Below are 20,885 nucleotides of genomic sequence, written 5' to 3' on the forward strand. Positions count from 1 at the left end.
AGAGAGTGGTGAAGCAATGTAAAAAGAGAGCAAATGAGAGAGTGGGTGAGATGTTATCAACAAATTTTGTTGAAAATAAGAACAAGTTTTGGAGTGAGATTAACAAGTTAAGGAAGCCTAGAGAAAAAATGGATTTGGCAGTTAAAAATAGGAGAGGAGAGTTTTTAAATGGAGAGTTAGAGGTATTGGGAAGATGGAGGGAATATTTTGAGGAATTGTTAAATGTTGATGAAGATAGAGAAGCTGTGATTTCGTGTATAGGGCAAGGAGGAATAACATCTTGTAGGAGTGAGGAAGAGCCAGTTGTGAGTGTGGGGGAAGTTCGTGAGGCAGTAGGTAAAATGAAAGGGGGTAAGGCAGCCGGGATTGATGGGATAAAGATAGAAATGTTAAAAGCAGGTGGGGATATAGTTTTGGAGTGGTTTGTGCAATTATTTAATAAATGTATGGAAGAAGGTAAGGTACCTAGGGATTGGCAGAGAGCATGCATAGTTCCTGGTGAAGCTGGAGATTTTGTCCAGGTAGTCGGGAATTTTACGCAGGAAGGAATACATATAAATGACCTCATAGGGGACAGGGGCCGTAGTGGGGAAACAAGTGTAGTCAAAGATAAGATAAAACCAATATTGCAAACTAGAAATACCACAGGAAATAGCAAACAAGAGGACTCCACTAGCAATAGTGAGGATATACAGTATTACCAAAAACAACTGGTGGGAGCTCCATTGTTGGTGCTAGGGAGGATAGGAATAAGACAGGGAAACATGCACCAACAGGAAATACAGTCACAGAAACCCAAGGCAAACGGAAACCAAGCCTGTGCACATACTATGCACTTGGTATCTGCAGGCATGGGAAATCTGGAAAAACAGATGGGACCTGCAACTATGACCACCCTAGAAAATGCCGTGCCCATATGACAACAGGAAAATGCAAACTCCCTTCCTGTAAGCTTTTTCACCCTGAAATGTGTACCTCTTCAGTACAGGAAAGACTGTGCTATAACTTAAATTGCCAGGCACACCATCTAAAGGGGACAAAAAGATACAAAACATCCAGGCCATGGGAAAACCTGGGTAGCCACAGCCACTCAAGAGGGAGAGGTTTTTTAGTGCCAGGAAGGAAAAAAAACTGGCAGGAAATGGCAGAAATCGTACACCAAATCCAGTCATTCCTGGAGTGGAACCACAGTCGATGGCCTCCACTCCAAACCAACAGATACAGATACTAATGCCGGAAAAAAAATCCCCCCCCCCCAGTACCAACAATACCACCAGTCCGATGACATTCTTCTTTGCAAATATACAGGGTCTAAAGCCAGCAACAAACAACAAAATACCTTTCATCCGTGGACTGCTTGCAGAGGCAAAAGCAATGTTCGCGGCTTTCACTGAGACCCACATAAAGGATCACTTGGACAACGAAATATGGATCCCAGGTTACAACCTATACAGATGTGACAGAGTGAACAGGCAAAAGGGGGGGGGGGGGGTTGGCCTGTACATTGCAGAGTCACTTGTTTGCACAGAACTGCTTAATGCCTCAAATGATGTAGTGGAAGTTTTAGCAGTAAAGGTCGAGAACCAAAACCTAGTCATTGTGGTAGTCTACAAGCCTCCAGATGCAACATCCCAGCAATTCCAGGAACAGCTGTTAAAAATTGACCACTGTGTGGAAAATCTTCCAGCTCCTGCACCCAACATCTTGCTCCTGGGGGATTTCAACTTAAGGCACCTAAAATGGAGGAATATAGCAAATAATATTGTTGCAGTAATAACACCAGGAGGTGCTCTGATGAAAACTCACACTCACACGAGCTTTTAAATCTCTGCACAAAATTCAATTTAAACCAGCAAATAATAGAGCCTACTAGACTGGAGAATACACTAGACCTCATCTTCACTAACAATGATGATCTGATAAGAAATGTCACCATATCAAAAAAATATACTCAGATCACAACATAATTGAGGTTCAGACATGTATGCGTGGAGCCCCAGACCGACATAATGAGACTAGTCACGAGGGAGCATTCACCAAATTCAACTTCAATAACAAAAACATAAAGTGGGACCAAGTAAACCAAGTCCTAACCGATATAAACTGGGAAGATATACTAAGCAACACAGACCCCAACTTATGCCTAGAACAGATTAACTTGGTGGCACTCGATGTATGCACAAGGTTTATTCCTCTAAGAAAAAGGAGGAGTAGATGTAAAATAGAAAGAGACAGGCGCTCCCTTTACAGGCGACGGAAAAGAATAACAGAGCGGCTAAAAGAGGTCAATATATCTGAAATGCGTAGGGAGACACTGGTCAGAGAAGTAGCAAGCATCGAACTTAAGCTAAAGGAATCTTATAGGAGTCAGGAATCACGGGAAGAACTAAAAGCCATAAATGAAATCGAAAGAAACCCAAAGTATTTCTTCTCCTATGCCAAATCAAAGTTGAGAACAACGTCCAGTATTGGGCCCCTATTTAAACAAGATGGGTCCTACACAGATGACAGCAAGGAAATGAGTGAGCTACTCAAGTCCCAATATGACTCAGTTTTTAGCAAGCCGCTAACCAGACTGAGAGTCGAAGATCAAAATGAATTTTCTATGAGAGAGCCACAGAATTTGGTTAACACAAGCCTATCCGATGTTATCCTGACGCCAAATGACTTCGAACAGGCGATAAATGACATGCCCATGCACTCTGCCCCAGGGCCAGACTCATGGAACTCCGTGTTCATCAAGAACTGCAAGAAGCCCCTATCACGAGCCTTTTCCATCCTATGGAGAGGGAGCATGGACACGGGGGTCGTCCCACAGTTACTATAAACAACAGACATAGCCCCACTCCACAAAGGGGGCAGTAAAGCAACAGCAAAGAACTACAGACCGATAGCACTAACATCCCATATCATAAAAATCTTTGAAAGGGTCCTAAGAAACAAGATCACCACCCATCTAGAAACCCATCAGTTACACAACCCAGGGCAACATGGGTTTCGAACAGGTCGCTCCTGTCTGTCTGAACTATTGGATCACTATGACAAGGTCCTAGATGCACTAGAAGACAAAAAGAATGCAGATGTAATATATACAGACTTTGCAAAAGCCTTCGACAAGTGTGACCATGGCGTAATAGCGCACAAAATGCGTGCTAAAGGAATAACAGGAAAAGTCGGTCGATGGATCTATAATTTCCTCACTAACAGAACACAGAGAGTAGTCGTCAACAGAGTAAAGTCCGAGGCAGCTACGGTGAAAAGCTCTGTTCCACAAGGCACAGTACTCGCTCCCATCTTGTTCCTCATCCTCATATCCGACATAGACAAGGATGTCAGCCACAGCACCGTGTCTTCCTTTGCAGATGACACCCGAATCTGCATGACAGTGTCCTCCATTGCAGACACTGCAAGGCTCCAGGCGGACATCAACCAAATCTTTCAGTGGGCTGCAGAAAACAATATGAAGTTCAACGATGAGAAATTTCAATTACTCAGATATGGTAAACACGAGGAAATTAAATCTTCATCAGAGCACAAAACAAATTCTGGCCACAAAATAGAGCGAAACACCAACGTCAAAGACCTGGGAGTGATCATGTCGGAGGATCTCACCTTCAAGGGCCATAACATTGTATCAATCTCATCTGCTAGAAAAATGACAGGATGGATAATGAGAACCTTCAAAACTAGGGAGGCCAAGCCCATGATGACACTCTTTAGGTCACTTGTTCTATCTAGGCTGGAATATTTCTGCACACTAACAGCACCTTTCAAGGCAGGTGAAATTGCTGACCTAGAAAATGTACAGAGAACCTTCACGGCCCGCATAACGGAGATAAAACACCTCAATTACTGGGAGCGCTTGAGGTTCCTAAACCTGTAATCGCTGGAACGCAGGCGGGAGAGATACATGATTATATACACCTGGAAAATCCTAGAGGGACTAGTACTGAACTTGCACACGAAAATCACTCACTACGAAAGCAAAAGACTTGGCAGACGATGCAACATCCCCCCAATGAAAAGCAGGGGTGTCACTAGCACGTTAAGAGACCATACAATAAGTGTCAGGGGCCCGAGACTGTTCAACTGCCTCCCAGCATACATAAGGGGGATTACCAACAGACCCCTGGCAGTCTTCAAGCTGGCACTGGACAAGCACCTAAAGTCGGTTCCTGACCAGCCGGGCTGTGGCTCGTACGTTGGTTTGCGTGCAGCCAGCAGTAACAGCCTGGTTGATCAGGCTCTGATCCACCAGGAGGCCTGGTCACAGACCGGGCTGCGGGGGTGTTGACCCCCGGAACTCTCTCCAGGTAAACTCCAGGTAAATAAAGGCAAAGGGGACAAAAGAGAGTGCAAAAATTATAGGGGGATAAGTTTGTTGAGTATACCTGGTAAAGTGTATGGTAGAGTTATTATTGAAAGAATTAAGAGGAAGACGGAGAATAGGATAGCAGATGAACAAGGAGGCTTTAGGAAAGGTAGGGGGTGTGTGGACCAGGTGTTTACAGTGAAACACATAAGTGTTTGTTGATGTATTTAGATAAGGCTAAAGAGGTCTTTGTGGCATTTATGGATTTGGAAAAGGCGTATGACAGGGTGGATAGGGGGGCAATGTGGCAGATGTTGCAGGTGTATGGTGTAGGAGGTAGGTTACTGAAAGCAGTGAAGAGTTTTTACGAGGATAATGAGGCTCAAGTTAGAGTATGTAGGAAAGAGGGAAATTATTTCCCAGTAAAAGTAGGCTTTAGACAAGGATGTGTGATGTCACAGTGGTTGTTTAATATATTTATAGATGGGGTTGTAAGAGAAGTAAATGCGAGGGTCTTGGCAAGAGGCGTTGAGTTAGAAGATAAAGAATCACACACAAAGTGGGAGTTGTCACAGTTGCTCTTTGCTGATGACACTGTGCTCTTGGGAGATTCTGAAGAGAAGTTGCAGAGATTGGTGGATGAATTTGGTAGGGCATGCAAAAGAAGAAAATTAAAAGTGAATACAGGAAAGAGTAAGGTTATGAGGATAACAAAAAGATTAGGTGATGAAAGATTGGATATCAGATTGGAGGGAGAGAGTATGGAGGAGGTGAATGTATTCAGATATTTGGGAGTGGACGTGTCAGCGGATGGGTCTATGAAAGATGAGGTGAATCATAGAATTGATGAGGGGAAAAGGGTGAGCGGTGCACTTAGGAGTCTGTGGAGACAAAGAACTTTGTCCTTGGAGGCAAAGAGGGGAATGTATGAGAGTATAGTTTTACCAACGCTCTTATATGGGTGTGAAGCATGGGTGATGAATGTTGCAGCGAGGAGAAGGCTGGAGGCAGTGGAGATGTCATGTCTGAGGGCAATGTGTGGTGTGAATATAATGCAGAGAATTCGTAGTTTGGAAGTTAGGAGGAGGTGCGGGATTACCAAAACTGTTGTCCAGAGGGCTGAGGAAGGGTTGTTGAGGTGGTTCGGACATGTAGAGAGAATGGAGCGAAGCAGAATGACTTCAAGAGTGTATCAGTCTGTAGTGGAAGGAAGGCGGGGTAGGGGTCGGCCTAAGAAAGGTTGGAGGGAGGGGGTAAAGGTTTTGTGTGCGAGGGGCTTGGACTTCCAGCAGGCATGCGTGAGCGTGTTTGATAGGAGTGAATGGAGACAAATGGTTTTTAATACTTGACGTGCTGTTGGAGTGTGAGCAAAGTAACATTTATGAAGGGGTTCAGGGAAACCGGCAGGCTGGACTTGAGTCCTGGAGATGGGAAGTACAGTGCCTGCACTCTGAAGGAGGGGTGTTAATGTTGCAGTTTAAAAACTGTAGTGTAAAGCACCCTTCTGGCAAGACAGTGATGAAGTGAATGATGGTGAAAGTTTTTCTTTTTCGGGCCACCCTGCCTTGGTGGGAATCAGCCAGTGTGTTAATAAAAAAGAAAAAAAATTATAAGGTTCAGTTATTCAGTATTTATTTGGTTTTGGGTGAGTAAGTGATCTTTGAGAAGAGACTTGAATTTATAAACAGTTAGTGTTTCTTTTATATTTACAGGTAATGAATTCCAGATTTTAGGGCCTTTTATGTGCATTGAGTTTTTGCATAGCGTGAGATGGACACGAGGAACATCAAAGAGTGATCTATGCCTTTTGTTATGGTCATGTGTTCTTTTCAGGTTGGCAAGGAGATGTTTGAGGGGAGGGTTAATATCAGAGTTAAGTGTTCTATGTATGTAATAGGTGCAGTAATAAGTATGGATGTTTTGTATGGTGAGTAGGTTTAGTGTTTTGAATATTGGTGGAGTGTGCTGTTTGTAGTGGGAATTGGTTATCATTCTGACTGCAGCGTTTTGTTGGGTAATTAGTGGTCTGAGATGGTTAATTGTTGTTGAGCCCCATGCACAAATACCATAGGTGAGATAGGGGTAAATAAGAGAGTGATATAGGGCCAGGAGGGCTGACTGTGGAGCATAGTACCGTATCTTCGATAGTATGCCTACAGTCTTGGAAATTTTCTTAGAAATTTGTTGTATATGTGTATGAAATTTGAGTCTATTTTCAAGGTGGATTCCTAAGAATTTTCCCTCTGTTAGCTTTGTGATAGGTGATCCGTTTATCATTATGTTAAGAGGGACATCTGTAGCTCTGTTACCAAACTGAATGAAGTAGGTTTTGTCAATGTTTAGTGTAAGTTTGTTAGTCCTCATCCAGGTAGATATTTTCTGTAATTTGGTATTTACAGTATTGGCTAGCGTGACTGGGCTCGGGTGAGAGAAGACGTATGTAGTGTCATCTGCAAATAGTGTGGGTTTGAGTAATTGCGAAGCATTTGGTAGGTCATTTATGTATAGGAGAAAGAGAAGAGGGCCAAGGACACTTCCCTGTGGGACACCAACTGTAATTGGTTGTGCGGAAGAGTTTGCCCCATTTGCGTACACATATTGGCTTCTGTTGCTGAGGTATGACTTGAGGTAGTTGAGGGAGTGCCCTTTTATACCATAGTGTGACAATTTTATGTGGAGCAAGTCATGGTCAACTGTATCAAAAGCTTTACGTAAGTCAATGAAGATCCCCAGTGGGACTTCTTTTTTCTCTATTGCAGTGTATATATGTTCTAGCATGTGTATAATAGCATCATTAGTATTTTTATTAGGCCTGAATCCAAATTGGCAGGGGTTGAGTATGTTTTGGGAGATGAGGTAGGAGTAGATTCGTTTATGAATTAATTTTTCGAAGATTTTTGAGAGAGGGTGTAAGTTGGATATTGGCCTATAGTTGTTCAACTCTGTTTGGTCTCCTCCTTTATGGATCGGGGTGACCCTTGCTATTTTGAGAAATGTAGGGAAGGTATAGGATTCAATGGATTTGTTAAAGAGTGTTGCAATGATTGGTGATAGCACTTGTGACACTTTTTTGTATATAAAGGGTGGTAAGGTATTTAAATCTCCTGCCTTGTTTTTTAGTGCGTTGATAATAAGGGAGACTTCGTATGGGTTAGTCGGAGCTAGGAACAGTGTGTTCGAGTAGTTGCCAGTGAGGTTGTCATTTGGTGGGGTATCTGAGCTTGGGATTTTAATGGCAAGGTTTTGTCCTATAGTGGAGAAGAAATCATTGAGTCTGTTTGCTGTTTCTGTTGGTGGGAGTTGGGGTTCATCTGATTTTGCTAATTTTATTTCACTATTTCGTGATATCTTTTTTGTTCCTAGAATTTCTGATAGGGTTTTCCAGGTCTTTTTTATATCACCTCGTAAGTTGGATAATCTGTTCTCATAATACAATTTTTTTGCCCTTCTTATCAGGCTGGTTAGGATTGATGATTAACGTTTTGTTTGGTCTCTGGTTATGTGACCCATTCTGTACTGTTTTTCATATCGGTGTTTTGTATTTGTGGATTTGAGAATGCTGGGTGTTAGCCAGGGACTGTTCAGTCTCTTAGCTGTCATCTGTTTAGTTTTTATAGGGCAGTGCTTGTTATAGAGGTATTGGGTCTTTTTTAGAAAATTATTAATACATTCGTCAATATCTGTATAGATTTCTAGCTCAGTGTGCCAGTCAATGTTTGTTACTGCTGTTGTGAAGTTATTAATGGCTGCCTCATTGTGAAGTCTGAAGGTGACTTTAGTAGTGTCTTGGGGTATTTTACCAAGAGTTGTTATGAGGAAAGTAGGGTAGTGGTCTGTGGTATTATCTGTAATTATGCCTGATTTTAAAGGGGATATGGTGTTGGTCCAGATGTGGTCAAGTAGGGAAACACTAGTCTCCGTAACTCTTGTAGGTTTTGTTACTGTTGGTAGCAACATGCAGTTACTCATTGTGTTTGTGAATTCAGGAACTTTTGGGCCCTGGTCTTGCAGGAGATTTATATTGAAGTCACCTGAGAGTAGTAAGTGATCTTTGTTCATGCGTCCATCAGTTATCATACTTCCTAGGTTTTTACTAAATTGGCTAATGTTTGACTGTGGAACTCTGTAGATGTTTATCAATGTGAGAGGTTTTTGTAGGTATTTGGATTTGAATTTAGCTATTATATATTCCCCATGTTCATCCCTTGTGCAAGTATTATTGATACATTCTAGTTGGTCTGAGTAGTATATAGCTGTGCCACCCCCTTGTTGATCTGGCCTACAGTTGTGTATGGCTGTGTAACCAGGAATGGCATAGACATCTGTAGTATCAGGTTTTAGCCAGGTTTCAGTTAGTGTAATGATGGACATATTAGCATGCAAGGAATTTAGTAATGCTATGAGGTCATCGTAATGCTTGCTTAAAGATCTGATATTGTAGTTAATAACAGTTATGTTGTTGTTGGCTCTGAGGAGTGCCTTTGATTGTTCTGCTGTGTAGTAATTACAGTAACTGTTTGATTCATTTAAGTCATTAAATAAGTGGTTGGTATCAGGATCAATGCTTGTAATCATAAGATTTGTAGTGAATCTATAGTTAGAATTAAGTATAAAACAAAGTAAATAGTCTAAAGCTAAAAAATTGCACCTGAATTATTTAACAAATGTAAAAATAATGAGCTGAGGTAGTTTTTTTTTTTAAAGCTAAAATAAAGGAGACAATATAAAAGGGACTAAAATAATTTGTGGTGAACAAATAAAGTGATGATCAAATAATGGAGCTTGGCAATATGATAGTACGTAGTACTTTAAAGGTAATTCTTTAAAGTTAGAATTAGGGAAAACAATATAAACGGGACTAATATAAGTTGTGGTGAACAACAAAGTGATAATCAAATAAATGAGCTTTGGAAACAAACAGACGATGTTTCTGGTTATGGTTCATAAACATTCATACAAACACCTTACATTGTGTACAAGTTGTCTCCACAGTGGTACAGTAGAATAAATAAAGATCAACACTTTCATTCTCATGTAATTTTTAGAAGGAATGATGCTTTGACTAATTATTATTACCATTATTACAAGTTATTATTATAAGTTATTATTATTACAAATTATTATTATAATCATAATAAAAAAGAAGCACTAAACCCACAAGGGTCATGAATTGCTATATATAGAATGAAGGGATACGAAAGGAATATTTATTTACAGTTATACCCCAGTAAATAACAAAAAAAGGCACAATACCGTGACTGGAACGATACACAAATAACCCGCACATAAAAGAGAGAAGCTTACGACGACGTTTCGGTCCGACTTGGACCATTTACAAAGTCACACTAACCAGTGTTTGACTAGAGAAAACAATTTTTCTGATACTCCTACAAAGCCGCTTTGTAAAGAAATCTCATATTTGTGTCAATTTTTGTTCTCTGGGTGTATGTACGTATAATATTTATATGCTATGTAACGTGTTTCTTATATAATTTTGAAGAAAATATCTTAGATGGATTAATGAAAATGTCTATATTAACGTAAAATAAGACTTGAATGTGCCCAAGAGAGATGATTATGTAGTATTACTATGGCATCATGAGTAGAGACTCTTAGTGATTTTAATGTGTACCTGCATGCCAGCACAGTGTTTAAGTATATTTAGGTACAGGTATACATAAGCATAATTATCAGAGTACACATACTGCTCTTACCTGTATTTGTTGTACCTCTGTATGTGTGCTCAAATTTTTAAATAAATAAATAAATAAATAAAATACACAATAACTTTAAAACACCTGAAATTTTGGAAAGTTCCCAGACATAATAGATGTGCTCACAGAGAATGTAAACAAACCGGGTGGGGGCGCGCCATATTTGAAAGACTGCATGCCGTATAGCAAATTTTGGTCATAATTTGAAGTCGCCGTATTAGCGGAACGCTGTGAAGCGGGGCCCTACTGTATAGATGCTGTGTGGTATACCTGGAGAGGGGTTCAGGGGTCATTGCCCACATGGCCTGGTCTGAGACCAGGCCTCATGGTGGATCAGAGTTTGATCAATCAGGCTGTTACTGTTCACTACATGCAAACTGATGTACAAACCACACCCCGGCTGGTCAGGTACTGACTAGGTGCTTGTCCAGTCCCTACCTGAAGACTGCCAGGGGTCTATTGGTAATATGCTTTATGTATGCTGGGAGGCAGTTGAACAGTCTTGGGCCCCTGACACTTATTGTGTATTCTCTCACTGTACTTGTAGTGCCCCTGGTACATAAAAATCATTTTATTCCTTGAATAGGTATGAATTAAGAGTAATTATATGTGTTTTTTTTCAGTCACCTGGATGACTCGCCACCTCTCAATACACGTGGCTATTACTGCCCCCAGTGCACAGCCAAGTACTGTGATCTTCCTGCTGAATGTCGTGTGTGTGGCCTCATGTTGGTTACGGCACCACATCTTGCACGATCTTACAGGTACAAAGAATGGCTTCTTTTAACCAGGTAATGCTAAAATGACCTGGCATTAACTAGGTAAATAATAAAACCAAAGTCAGCAGCTGTTCAGATAATTAAATTAAAAGGAGTTAGAACATCAGTCCAAATTTTTTCCAACAGTCCAAAACTTTCTTTGAATCATTTGGGTTAGCCGTGCAAAATTTTGTTAAACTAACTTCAGAGGCCTCTGCATGAATCCTGAGTGAAGAGAGACATAGTTGGACACAGGCTTTAAACATCATTTAACATTCCATAAATCTGTATAGTTTTATTAAACATTAGTTTTATACATACAAGATTATCCATAATAAAAATTATGGCTATTAATTTCCAACAGTTGAAATGCATGTAGCATAATATAGCTTTAATGTAGTGTGCACCGATTGTCTTTGTAGCATACGTTACTTTCATTTTATTTGACTATTAATTGTTTTACAAGCAAGTACAGTGGTACCTCAGGATGCGAACTTAATTCATTCCAGAAGGCTGTTTGAGTGCCGATACCGAACGAATTTGTTCCCATAAGGAATATTGTAAATTAGATTAATCTGTTTCAGATCCCCAAAAATACACTTACCAAAGCACTTATATAATTGTTCGAGTTTTGAGCTGTTCGTATCCCTATTTTGTGCTTTGCCATTTATTTGCTAAACTAGCTGGCAAAGCATCTTACCAGTTGAAGATTCAACTCTGTATATATTATTGGTTACTAAGTACGAAGTAAAGCTTTTAAAATGATAAGTAGCTAGAATTCTAGGTACAGTAGTAGGTTGGTAGACAGCAGCCGCCCAGGGAGGTACTACCGTCCTGCCAAGTGAGTGTAAAACGGAAACCTGTAATTGTTTTACATGATGGTAGGGTTGCTGGTGTCTTTTTTCTGTCTCACAAACATGCAAGATTTCAGGTATGTCTTGCTACTTCTACTTACACTTGGGTCACACTACTCATACATGTCTTTCTTCTTTCTTTCAACATACCAGCCGTATCCCACTGAGGTGGGGTGGCCCAAAAGGAAAAACGAAAGTTTCTCCTTTTAAATTTAGTAATATATACAGGAGAAGGGGTTACTAGCCCCTTGCTCCCGGCATTTTAGTCGCCTCTTGCAACACGCATGGCTTATGGAGGAAGAATTCTGTTCCACTTCCCCATGGAGATAAGAGGAAATAAACAAGAACAAGAACTAGAAAGAAAATAGAAGAAAACCCAGAAGGGTGTGTATATATATGCTTGTACTTGTATGTGTAGTGTGACCTAAGTGTAAGTAGAAGTAGCAAGACATACCTGAAATCTTGCATGTTTATGAGACAGAAAAAAGACACCAGCAAACCTACCATCATGTAAAACAATTACAGGTTTCCGTTTTACACTCACTTGGCAGGACGGTAGTACCTTCCTGGGTGGTTGTTGTTTGCCAACCTACTACCTAGGACTCATACATATATAAGCATATATGTACACCCCTCTGAGGTTTCTTCTGTTTTTCTTATTAGTTCCTGTTCTTATTTATTTCCTTTTATCTCCATGGGGAAGTGGAATGGAATTCTTCCTCCCTGAGACAGGCATGTCGTAAGAGGCGACTGCAATGCCAGGAGCAAGGGGCTAATAACCCCTTCTCCTGTATACATTATTCAAGTTAAAAAGATAAACTTTTGTTTTTCTTTTTAGTCACCCTGCCTCTGTGAGATATGGCCAGTTGGATGAAAAAAAAAAGTAGCTAGAATTTCAGCAAATCAAATGTAGAATGTCAATATTACACATCTGATCAGATATCTGTTTAATGTAGATGATAAAAATATTTGTTTCTGCAGACATCTCTTCCCACTGAAACAATTTGATGAAGTGCTGGTAGAAGAAACTACAGCCAAGAACTGTTATGGGTGCCTGAAGCATTTTACAGAAACTGCAGCTGATAAAAAAGTGAGTCTTGCATTTACATTATAAATTACAAGCATCTGACTCCCACCATAGATGGCACTACTTTCATGCCATTTTAGTACTATACAGCATAGTCATTGAAGTACAGTGCATAGATGTATGATTTCGTAATGTAGCATTACAGTGGCCTCAGTCCTGTATTACCACTCAGTTTCACTTTCATTATTAATGTAAAACCTTTCATTAACAGATTTTGGCAATTTCAGACAAAATACTGGCTGGACTAATGCTCTAATTATCTGATAAAATGGGTAAAAGTTCATAATTCCACATTTTGTCCATAGCAATAATGTCCTGTTGTCTTCTAAAGTATCAGGTCAAGTCCGCTAACTCTGAATTATTATTATTATAATCAAAAAGAAGCGCTAAGCCACAAGGACTATACAGCCGCTAACTCTGAAGATTGCCAAAGCAGCCATGTCCATGATCTTCATGTTTTAATTGTTCCTTGAATCAGAAGTCCAGCCTTGCCAGTTTATTGTTTATGCTCACTCATACATACACTCATCATTCAGTCTGCCTTTTTCTGGATTTAGAATATTTTGTGTGACATCATTAACATATTAAGCAAAGTGCAATTAACAATGGCTTGGTGCCAAGAGAAAATGTGTGGTTCTTAGAAACCTGTCTTTTTAGCTTCCTACATCTTCTCAGCCATCTGTCTTCTCAGCCATCTACATCTCAGCCATCTACATTATTTTCAATCTTATTCAGAATATGTTATTCTGAATCACCACTAATGACCTCATCTCTCCACCATGGAACCCCTCAAGGAAGGTTCCTTGATGTTGGTGAGGGGCTCTTGATTTAGGGAATTGGATCTGTGCTCCAGTTCCCCGAATTAAGCCTGAATGCCTTCCACATCCCCCCCCCCAGGTGCTGTATAATCCTCCGGGTTTAGCGCTTCCCCCTTGATTATAATAATAATAATCCACCATGGAAAGGAAAGTAAAATTAATTTAAATTGAGTACTAAAAAATTACTATACAGTACAGTACTGTTCTGTAGTAGTAGTAGTAGTATAGGGTATAACATCCATATTCTTAGTGTCTGGGTGTGTACTGCACCAGCAGACCAGCTCCGCTACTTCAGAAGACAACTGGACCCTCATGAAATATTAACTTCATAATTCGGAAGCTGCAGACAGTTGGCATTATTGTAGCCCCCTTTTCCCCTATTAATCCATTAATGAGAGGTTTTACTGTATTGTTTCATATTAAATGAGAATTAAGGGTAACAGGTATTGAAAACATTAAAATACATAAAAAATATTTGATACATTTTTTCAGTTCAAATGTGTTTTGGGATTTTTCTTTTGCATGCTATTACAATGAAAAAAGAAAGAGGACATTGTTTATTTTATGTTTCCTGTGATTTATAATATTTAGCTATTTTCTGGTAAATCTATCTCTCTCTCTCTCTCCCTCTCTGTGTTTGTTTATATTTATTTATTTAAAGGTGAGTGGTGCATTGAGGTATCTGTGGAGACAAAAAATCGTTATCCATGGAGTCAAAGAAGGGAATGTATGAGAGTACAGTGGTACCAACATTCTTATATGGATGTGAAGTATGGGTTGTAAATGCTGCAGCAAGGAGGAGGCTGGAGGCAGTGATGTTGTGTCTAAGGGCAATGTGTGGTGTAAATATTATGCAGAGAATTCGTAGTGTTGTAGGTAGTAGATTGGTAGACAGCAACCACCCAGGGAGGCACTACCGTCCTGCCAAGTGAGTGTAAAACGGAAACCTGTAATTGTTTTACATGATGGTAGGATTGCTGGTGTCTTTTCTGTCTCATAATCATGCAAAATTTCAGGTACGTCTTGCTACTTCTACTTACACTTAGGTCACACTACACATACATGTACAATCATATATATACACACCTCTCTGGGTTTTCTTCTATTTTCTTTCTAGTTCTTGTTCTTGTTTATTTCCTCTTTTCTCCGTGGGGAAGTGGAACAGAATTCTTCCTCTGTAAGCCATGCATGCTGTAAGAGGCGACTAAAATGCCGGGAGCAAGGGGTTAGCAACTCCTTCTCCTGTATAGATTACTAAATTTAAAAAGATAAACTTTTGTTTTTGGTTGATCAGGCTCTGATCCACCAGGAGGCCTGGTCACAGACCGGGCCGCCTGGGCGTTGACCCCCAGAACTCTCTCCAGGTAAACTCCAGGTAAACCCTGCCTTGGTGGGATACGGCTGGTTTGTTGAAAAAAAAAAAATCGTAGTGCGGAAATTAGGAGGTGTGGAGTTACTAAAAGCATTAGTCAGAGGGCTGAAGAGGGGTTGTTTAGGTGGTTTGGTCATTTAGAGATGATGGAACAAAGTAGAATGTCTTTGAGAGCGTATAAATCTGTAGGGGTGGGAAGTCAGGGTGGAGGTCGTCCTCGAAAAGGTTGGAGGGAGGGGGTAAAGGAGGTTTTGCGGGTGAGAGGCTTAGACTTCCAGCAAGCGTGTGTGAGTGTGTTTAATAGGAGTGAATGGACACAAATGATTTTTGGGACTTTGGTTGTTTGGAGTGACATCTAGACTGTCGTATCTGAGTGCCCCTGCAAAGATATTGATTATGTATGAATGATGGTGACAGTGTTGAATGATGATGAAAGTTTTTTCTTTCTTTTTAGGTCACCCTGCCTTGGTGCAAAACGGCTGACATGTTAAAAAAAAAAAAAATACATATATATGCAGTACAGGAACTTGAAAATATTTTCTCTTTTGCAGGTGTATGTGTGTAGAACATGCAGGCAAGTTTTCTGCTTTAATTGCGACATATTTCTTCATGAAACAATTCACTCCTGCCCAGGATGTGCTTCTAATCCTACAATATCTCAATATAACACAAGCTGAAAAATGTATTTACTACAGTGGACCCCCGACATTCGATGGCATTGACATTTGATAAATCCGACATTCAATGCATTTTAACGCAAAAATTTTGCCTCAACATTCGATGGAAAACCCGACATTCGATACGATTCGTACGAGACGTGTCCACGTGTGGCCTGAACTGCACTGTGTGTGCCAGTGTTTACAAGCCAGCTAGTGTGCGCGCATCTAAGGATACATTCGGTGCATTCCATATTATCACTGTTTTTGGTGCTTGTTTCTGCAAAATAAGTAACCATGGGCCCCAAGAAAGCTTCTAGTGCCAACCCTTCGAGAAAAAAGTTGCTAATGACTATTGAAATGAAGAAAGAGATAATTGCAAAGTACGAAAGTGGAGTGCGTGTGTCAGAGTGCATGATGATTTATTAAAGAAATTGCCTGCAACTAGTGGTGATGTGAGTGAATTTAAGGCCAGCAAAGGTTGGTTTGAAAGATTTAAGAATCGTATTGGCATACACAGTGTGGTAAAGCATGGTGAGGCTGCCAGTTTAAGTCCTAATGGAAGGGGATTCCCCTTCTAAACACTAACACCATCCACACTCTCCCCTCCTCCCATCCCATCAATCATCACCAGATCTTTATTAAAGGTAAGTGTCAATTATTCTATTGTTATTAATCTATTTTTATTGTTGTTATTGTAATTTTTCTATTGCATCAAACTTAATATTTCATGTGGTAAATTTTTTTTTCATACTTTTGCGTGTCTTGCACGGATTAATTTGATTTCCATTATTTCTTATGGGGAAAATTAATTTGACTTTCGATATTTTCGACATTCGATAGCTCTCAGGAACGGATTAGTATCGAATGTCGAGGGTCCACTATATATCATATATATCTTTATATAGATGTTGCATATTTAATGTCACACACAATTATCTTTGACCCATATGTTAGGCAACAAAAGTTACTCACACATTCAAGAGTTAATAGATAATTAATTAATGAGCATTATATATAAAAAAAGAAGAAACTACATGAAAGATAACAGTAGGTAAATATAGTATGTTTTTAAGGGCTTCTGAAATGTAATGGCAACTACAGAATAACAAGCCAGGTAATTATTTCCAGAGAAAAAGATATGGTGCTCTTTAATGAAGGGATGTAAAATAGCAGTAGATTCTTTTTGTCCTTGTTTTGACTTTTTGTCTTGTTACACAACCAAATCTCTAAAAAAAATTTCATCTGCAGCCAGTGAAACTATTGATATAAAATGTTTAATAATGCATGTCAAAGCTAAGATAGTTACTGTTTATTTTCATACATTATATTTAGTACAATTTTTTTTTTTAAATATTTAGTACAATTATCATGTACTGTACCATTTTATCAGAAATCATTTCAGGATTTTCAAATCTGAACTGTAACAGTTATAATGCTCATTTCAATTGATCATTGAAGGTTTGGTGACCAGTATCCCCAATAATTGACAATTTTTCGTTTTGCTCAACTTTGTGTAGGAAAGTTAAATAAGCAGTATATAAGAAATGCTGTTGGTGAAAAGTAACAAGCAAAGGATAACTTGCATACTGTATATATATATTTATATACATGTGTTCTTTCTATTTTGTGTTTGATTTCACTTGTCTCATAGAACTGAAGGTATTAGGTTAATCTTATTAACTAAAATTTATTATAGATTTACCTTCTTTACTTTTTTGTGTGTTACTTGAATCAGTTCATCAAATCTGTATCACTTCATTTTTTTTTCTCATTCTCATTTACTTGGAAATAGAAGGTAAGAATTGTAGAAGGTGACTAAAATACCAGGCATGAGGGGTAGGTCACTGCATTTCTTGTACCTATAACAAAAATCAGCTGGAATAAGTGTTGAGAGATATTGTGACTTGTAGGTAGTAGGTTGGTAGACAGCAACTTCCCAGGGAGGTACTACCGTCCTGCCAAGTGAGTGTAAAACGGAAATCTGTAATTGTTTTACATGATGGTAGGATTGCTGGTGTTTTTTTTGTCTCATAAACATGCAAGATTTCAGGTACGTCTTGCTACTTCTACTTACACTTAGGTCACACTACACATACATGTACAAGCATATATATACACACCCTTCTGGATTTTCTTCTATTTTCTTTCTAGTTCTTGTTCTTGTTTATTTCCTCTTATCTCCATGGGGAAGTGGAACAGAATTCTTCCTCCGTAAGCCATGCATGTTGTGAGAGGCGACTACAATGCCAGGAGCAAGGGGCTAGTAACCCCTTCTGTATAAATTACTAAATTTTAAAAGAGAAACTTTTGTTTTTCTTTTTGGGCCACCCTGCCTTGGTGGGATATGGCCAGTTTGTTGAGAGAGAGAAAAAAAAAGAGGATATTGTGACTGGGTTGTTTGAATGTACATGAATGTAGAAATAAAAGATTGTAGATAATATGAATGCAAGTAGATTTTAAGAGTTGTGCTTAGAAATAAGCTTTGAAATGCTGTATATAATATATATTTAAGAAGAAAAAGGATACAGTATATAAATATTTAAAGTATGACGAAGCATCTAAACAGGTTGGTCTGCTGAATTCTGTGCTAATGGGCAAAATATTTAGGGTTAGGCATACTCAGCCAACCAGTACTTCTCAGAATGGGAGGAAAAGGCAATTGGCAGGCTGAACGTAAGGTAGTTATACTGAGGGATAGCACAAGAATCTGAAGGGGAAGATTGAAAATGTGTAATGTAGAAAGGCAAAAATTGCTTTATTGATGTGATAATTCTATATTGTGCAGGATCATGGAGATTGTGGAAGCAAACAAAAATAACAGACATTGAGTATTCTGATCTCATAATGAAGGAAAATTAGACTGTGTACAGATTTATGACTGGAAAAGAATGAATGTAATCATTGAATGATATTTAGTCCAGAAAGAGTAGCTGAAGCTGAGCATTACACTTTGTCACCATGGTTGAGTTTGGACAAGACTAAAGGCTGAATGACTAAGATTTAGAGTAAATTTTGTTTGCTAAGACAGCTTTCAGAAATGTTATGTAGGATTTCCACAATATTTAGGATCCAAAGAGGTGGCCAAGAAATTTAACAGCTTGGCAAGCCAGAAGGACACCAAACAGGAAGAGTGCTGTGGATATCCAATGTACCATGCTTGTCTCCCGTTAATCACATTTCACTAATTTGTAATTGGAGCTATTAAGAGCTATGGGTAAAGTGGTATGGGTCACTCCCTGATTCTTGATTTTTGAAAAGGAAGTACAGTTTCAAAGATTCCCACTTCTCATTACAGTGGTAGTTTTCAGAGTCGAGACATAAGTATGTCACCAAGCATGCTTGGCTGTCTGTATGACAAGCATGAGCCTTTGTATATTTAAAGGCCAAATAGCTATCAGCAGTACAGTTGCACTGATAATAGCCTGATGTAAACATGTTTTACATGAATTGCTTGAGCACTATGCTAACCACCAAGGTACGTACACTTTTTTTTTTTCAACAAACCGACCATATCCCACCAAGGCAGGGTGGCCCAAAAATAAAAATAAAAGTTTCTCTTTTTAAATTTAGTAATTTATACAGGAGAAGGGGTTACTAGGCCCTTGCTCCCGGCATTTTAGTCGCCTCTTACAACATGCATGGCTTACGGAGGAAGAATTCTGTTCCACTTCCCCATGGAGATAAGAGGAAATAAACAAGAACAAGAACTAGAAAGAAAATAGAAGAAAACCCAGAGGGGTGTTTATATATATGCTTGTACATGTATGTGTAGTGTGACCTAAGTGTAAGTAGAAGTGGCAAGACGTACCTGAAATCTTGCATGTTTATGAGACAGAAAAAAGACACCAGCAATCCTACCATCATGTAAAACAATTACAGGTTTCCGTTTTACACTCACTTGGCAGGACGGTAGTACCTCCCTGGGCGGTTGCTGTCTACCAACCTACTACCTAGGAGGTACTTACACATTTTGTGAAAATTGTCTGAGGCTCATGTGAGAGCAGTAAGAGAAGACGTTGCACAACCCTCATCCTTAGAGATGTGGAGAAAATATGACTCTTGTTTCCCCTCCCACCCATAGCAGGGAAAGAAAACAATAGCGATATGGCACATAGAGCTTCCAATGTGTGTTCTGAGATTGCTGCCAGGATTGCCGATAAGAGTGAGTGTAAGTGTTGGATATAATGAGGCCATTCAAGGCTACCTTGATACTGGTGAAAAGCTTTATCCAAGAATTTTAGCTAAACTCCCTCTTATATTAAACTGGCTTGCCTCCCATTCCCTTGGTGTTATATAACACTTACAGATTTTGAGAAAAAAACTAAAGAAAAGTACAGGTTTTGCAGTGGTAGTCAGCGCTGTATAGCCCTTGTGGCTTAGCGCTTCTTTTTTATTATAATAATAATAATTTGCAGCGGTAAATGAGTGGAATAAACTTTGAAATATACAGTGGAACCTTGGTATGCAACCAGCTCCCTACTCAAACAAAGCTCAGCACTTGACCAAACAAATACGGCCTGCCAAAACTTTGCTGTAAACTATTTCGTGTTTTTTCGCATTTTTTGGTGTTTTTTGTATTATTTTTAAAAATAAGTCACCACGGGGCCTACGACGATTAGTGATAACAGCCAATCAAACAGAAAATTGGCTGGGAGGAACTTGTTCAATACTCAAACGAAGTGTCACTCGAACAGCCTTCTGGAGTGAATTAAGGTTGCATACCGAGGTTCCGCTGTAATACTATTGAAGCAAATTTTTTGAAATGTTTTAATAAACATGGAATTGTTGGATTCCTTGTGATAACTACCAAATTATTCTAGCAACTTCAAATTTTCAATGTTAGTGTGTCTTTAGTATATTATACCCTTTTTTAGTACTAAGAAATTGGGCTCTCAAACTGAACAATTAAAAAGACATTCACAATATTTCAAACTTATACCATGTAAATTTTTAAGCAATTTCCTTTGCCCATTTAGGAGATATTAGTTTTTATCTTAAATCTACAACAGGTATTAAATATTAAGCAAAATATTAAATACTTTTTACTATGCAATGGTCTGCTATGTGTTCTTGCACATGAGAATGACTTGTGTGTGTTTCAGTAAGATCCATCTATTGGTTTTTATGATGTAAATGGGAGAACAACCATGCTAAAACCAGTCCCAAAGATGCCTACCAAGTATCAGTGGGTGACTGATGAGGTACCCCTGAAGGGGAACACTAAAGTAGTTGCTTGATTTTTTCCTCCCAATTTTATTGTTTATAACTTGAGGATGCCTATCACTTTCCATGCACTAACTTGAGAAAACCT

General features: G+C 39.2%; 1 protein-coding gene across 1 annotated transcript in view; it reads left to right on the top strand.

Annotated features, from left to right (window-relative positions):
* Window positions 1–20,603, top strand: part of Ssl1 (general transcription factor IIH subunit 2 Ssl1) — a 30,046-nt gene extending 9,443 nt beyond the window's left edge. The window contains exons 6-8 of the mRNA XM_053772878.2: window positions 10,650–10,790; window positions 12,620–12,728; window positions 15,467–20,603. Of these exons, the coding sequence (XP_053628853.1) occupies window positions 10,650–10,790; window positions 12,620–12,728; window positions 15,467–15,592 (376 nt within the window). The 3' untranslated portion in view covers window positions 15,593–20,603. The remainder of the gene's footprint in view (window positions 1–10,649; window positions 10,791–12,619; window positions 12,729–15,466) is intronic.
* The last annotated feature ends 282 nt before the right edge of the window (window positions 20,604–20,885 follow it).

The sequence above is a fragment of the Cherax quadricarinatus genome, chromosome 9 (assembly GCF_038502225.1).
Source record: "Cherax quadricarinatus isolate ZL_2023a chromosome 9, ASM3850222v1, whole genome shotgun sequence".
Lineage (NCBI taxonomy): Eukaryota > Metazoa > Arthropoda > Malacostraca > Decapoda > Parastacidae > Cherax > Cherax quadricarinatus.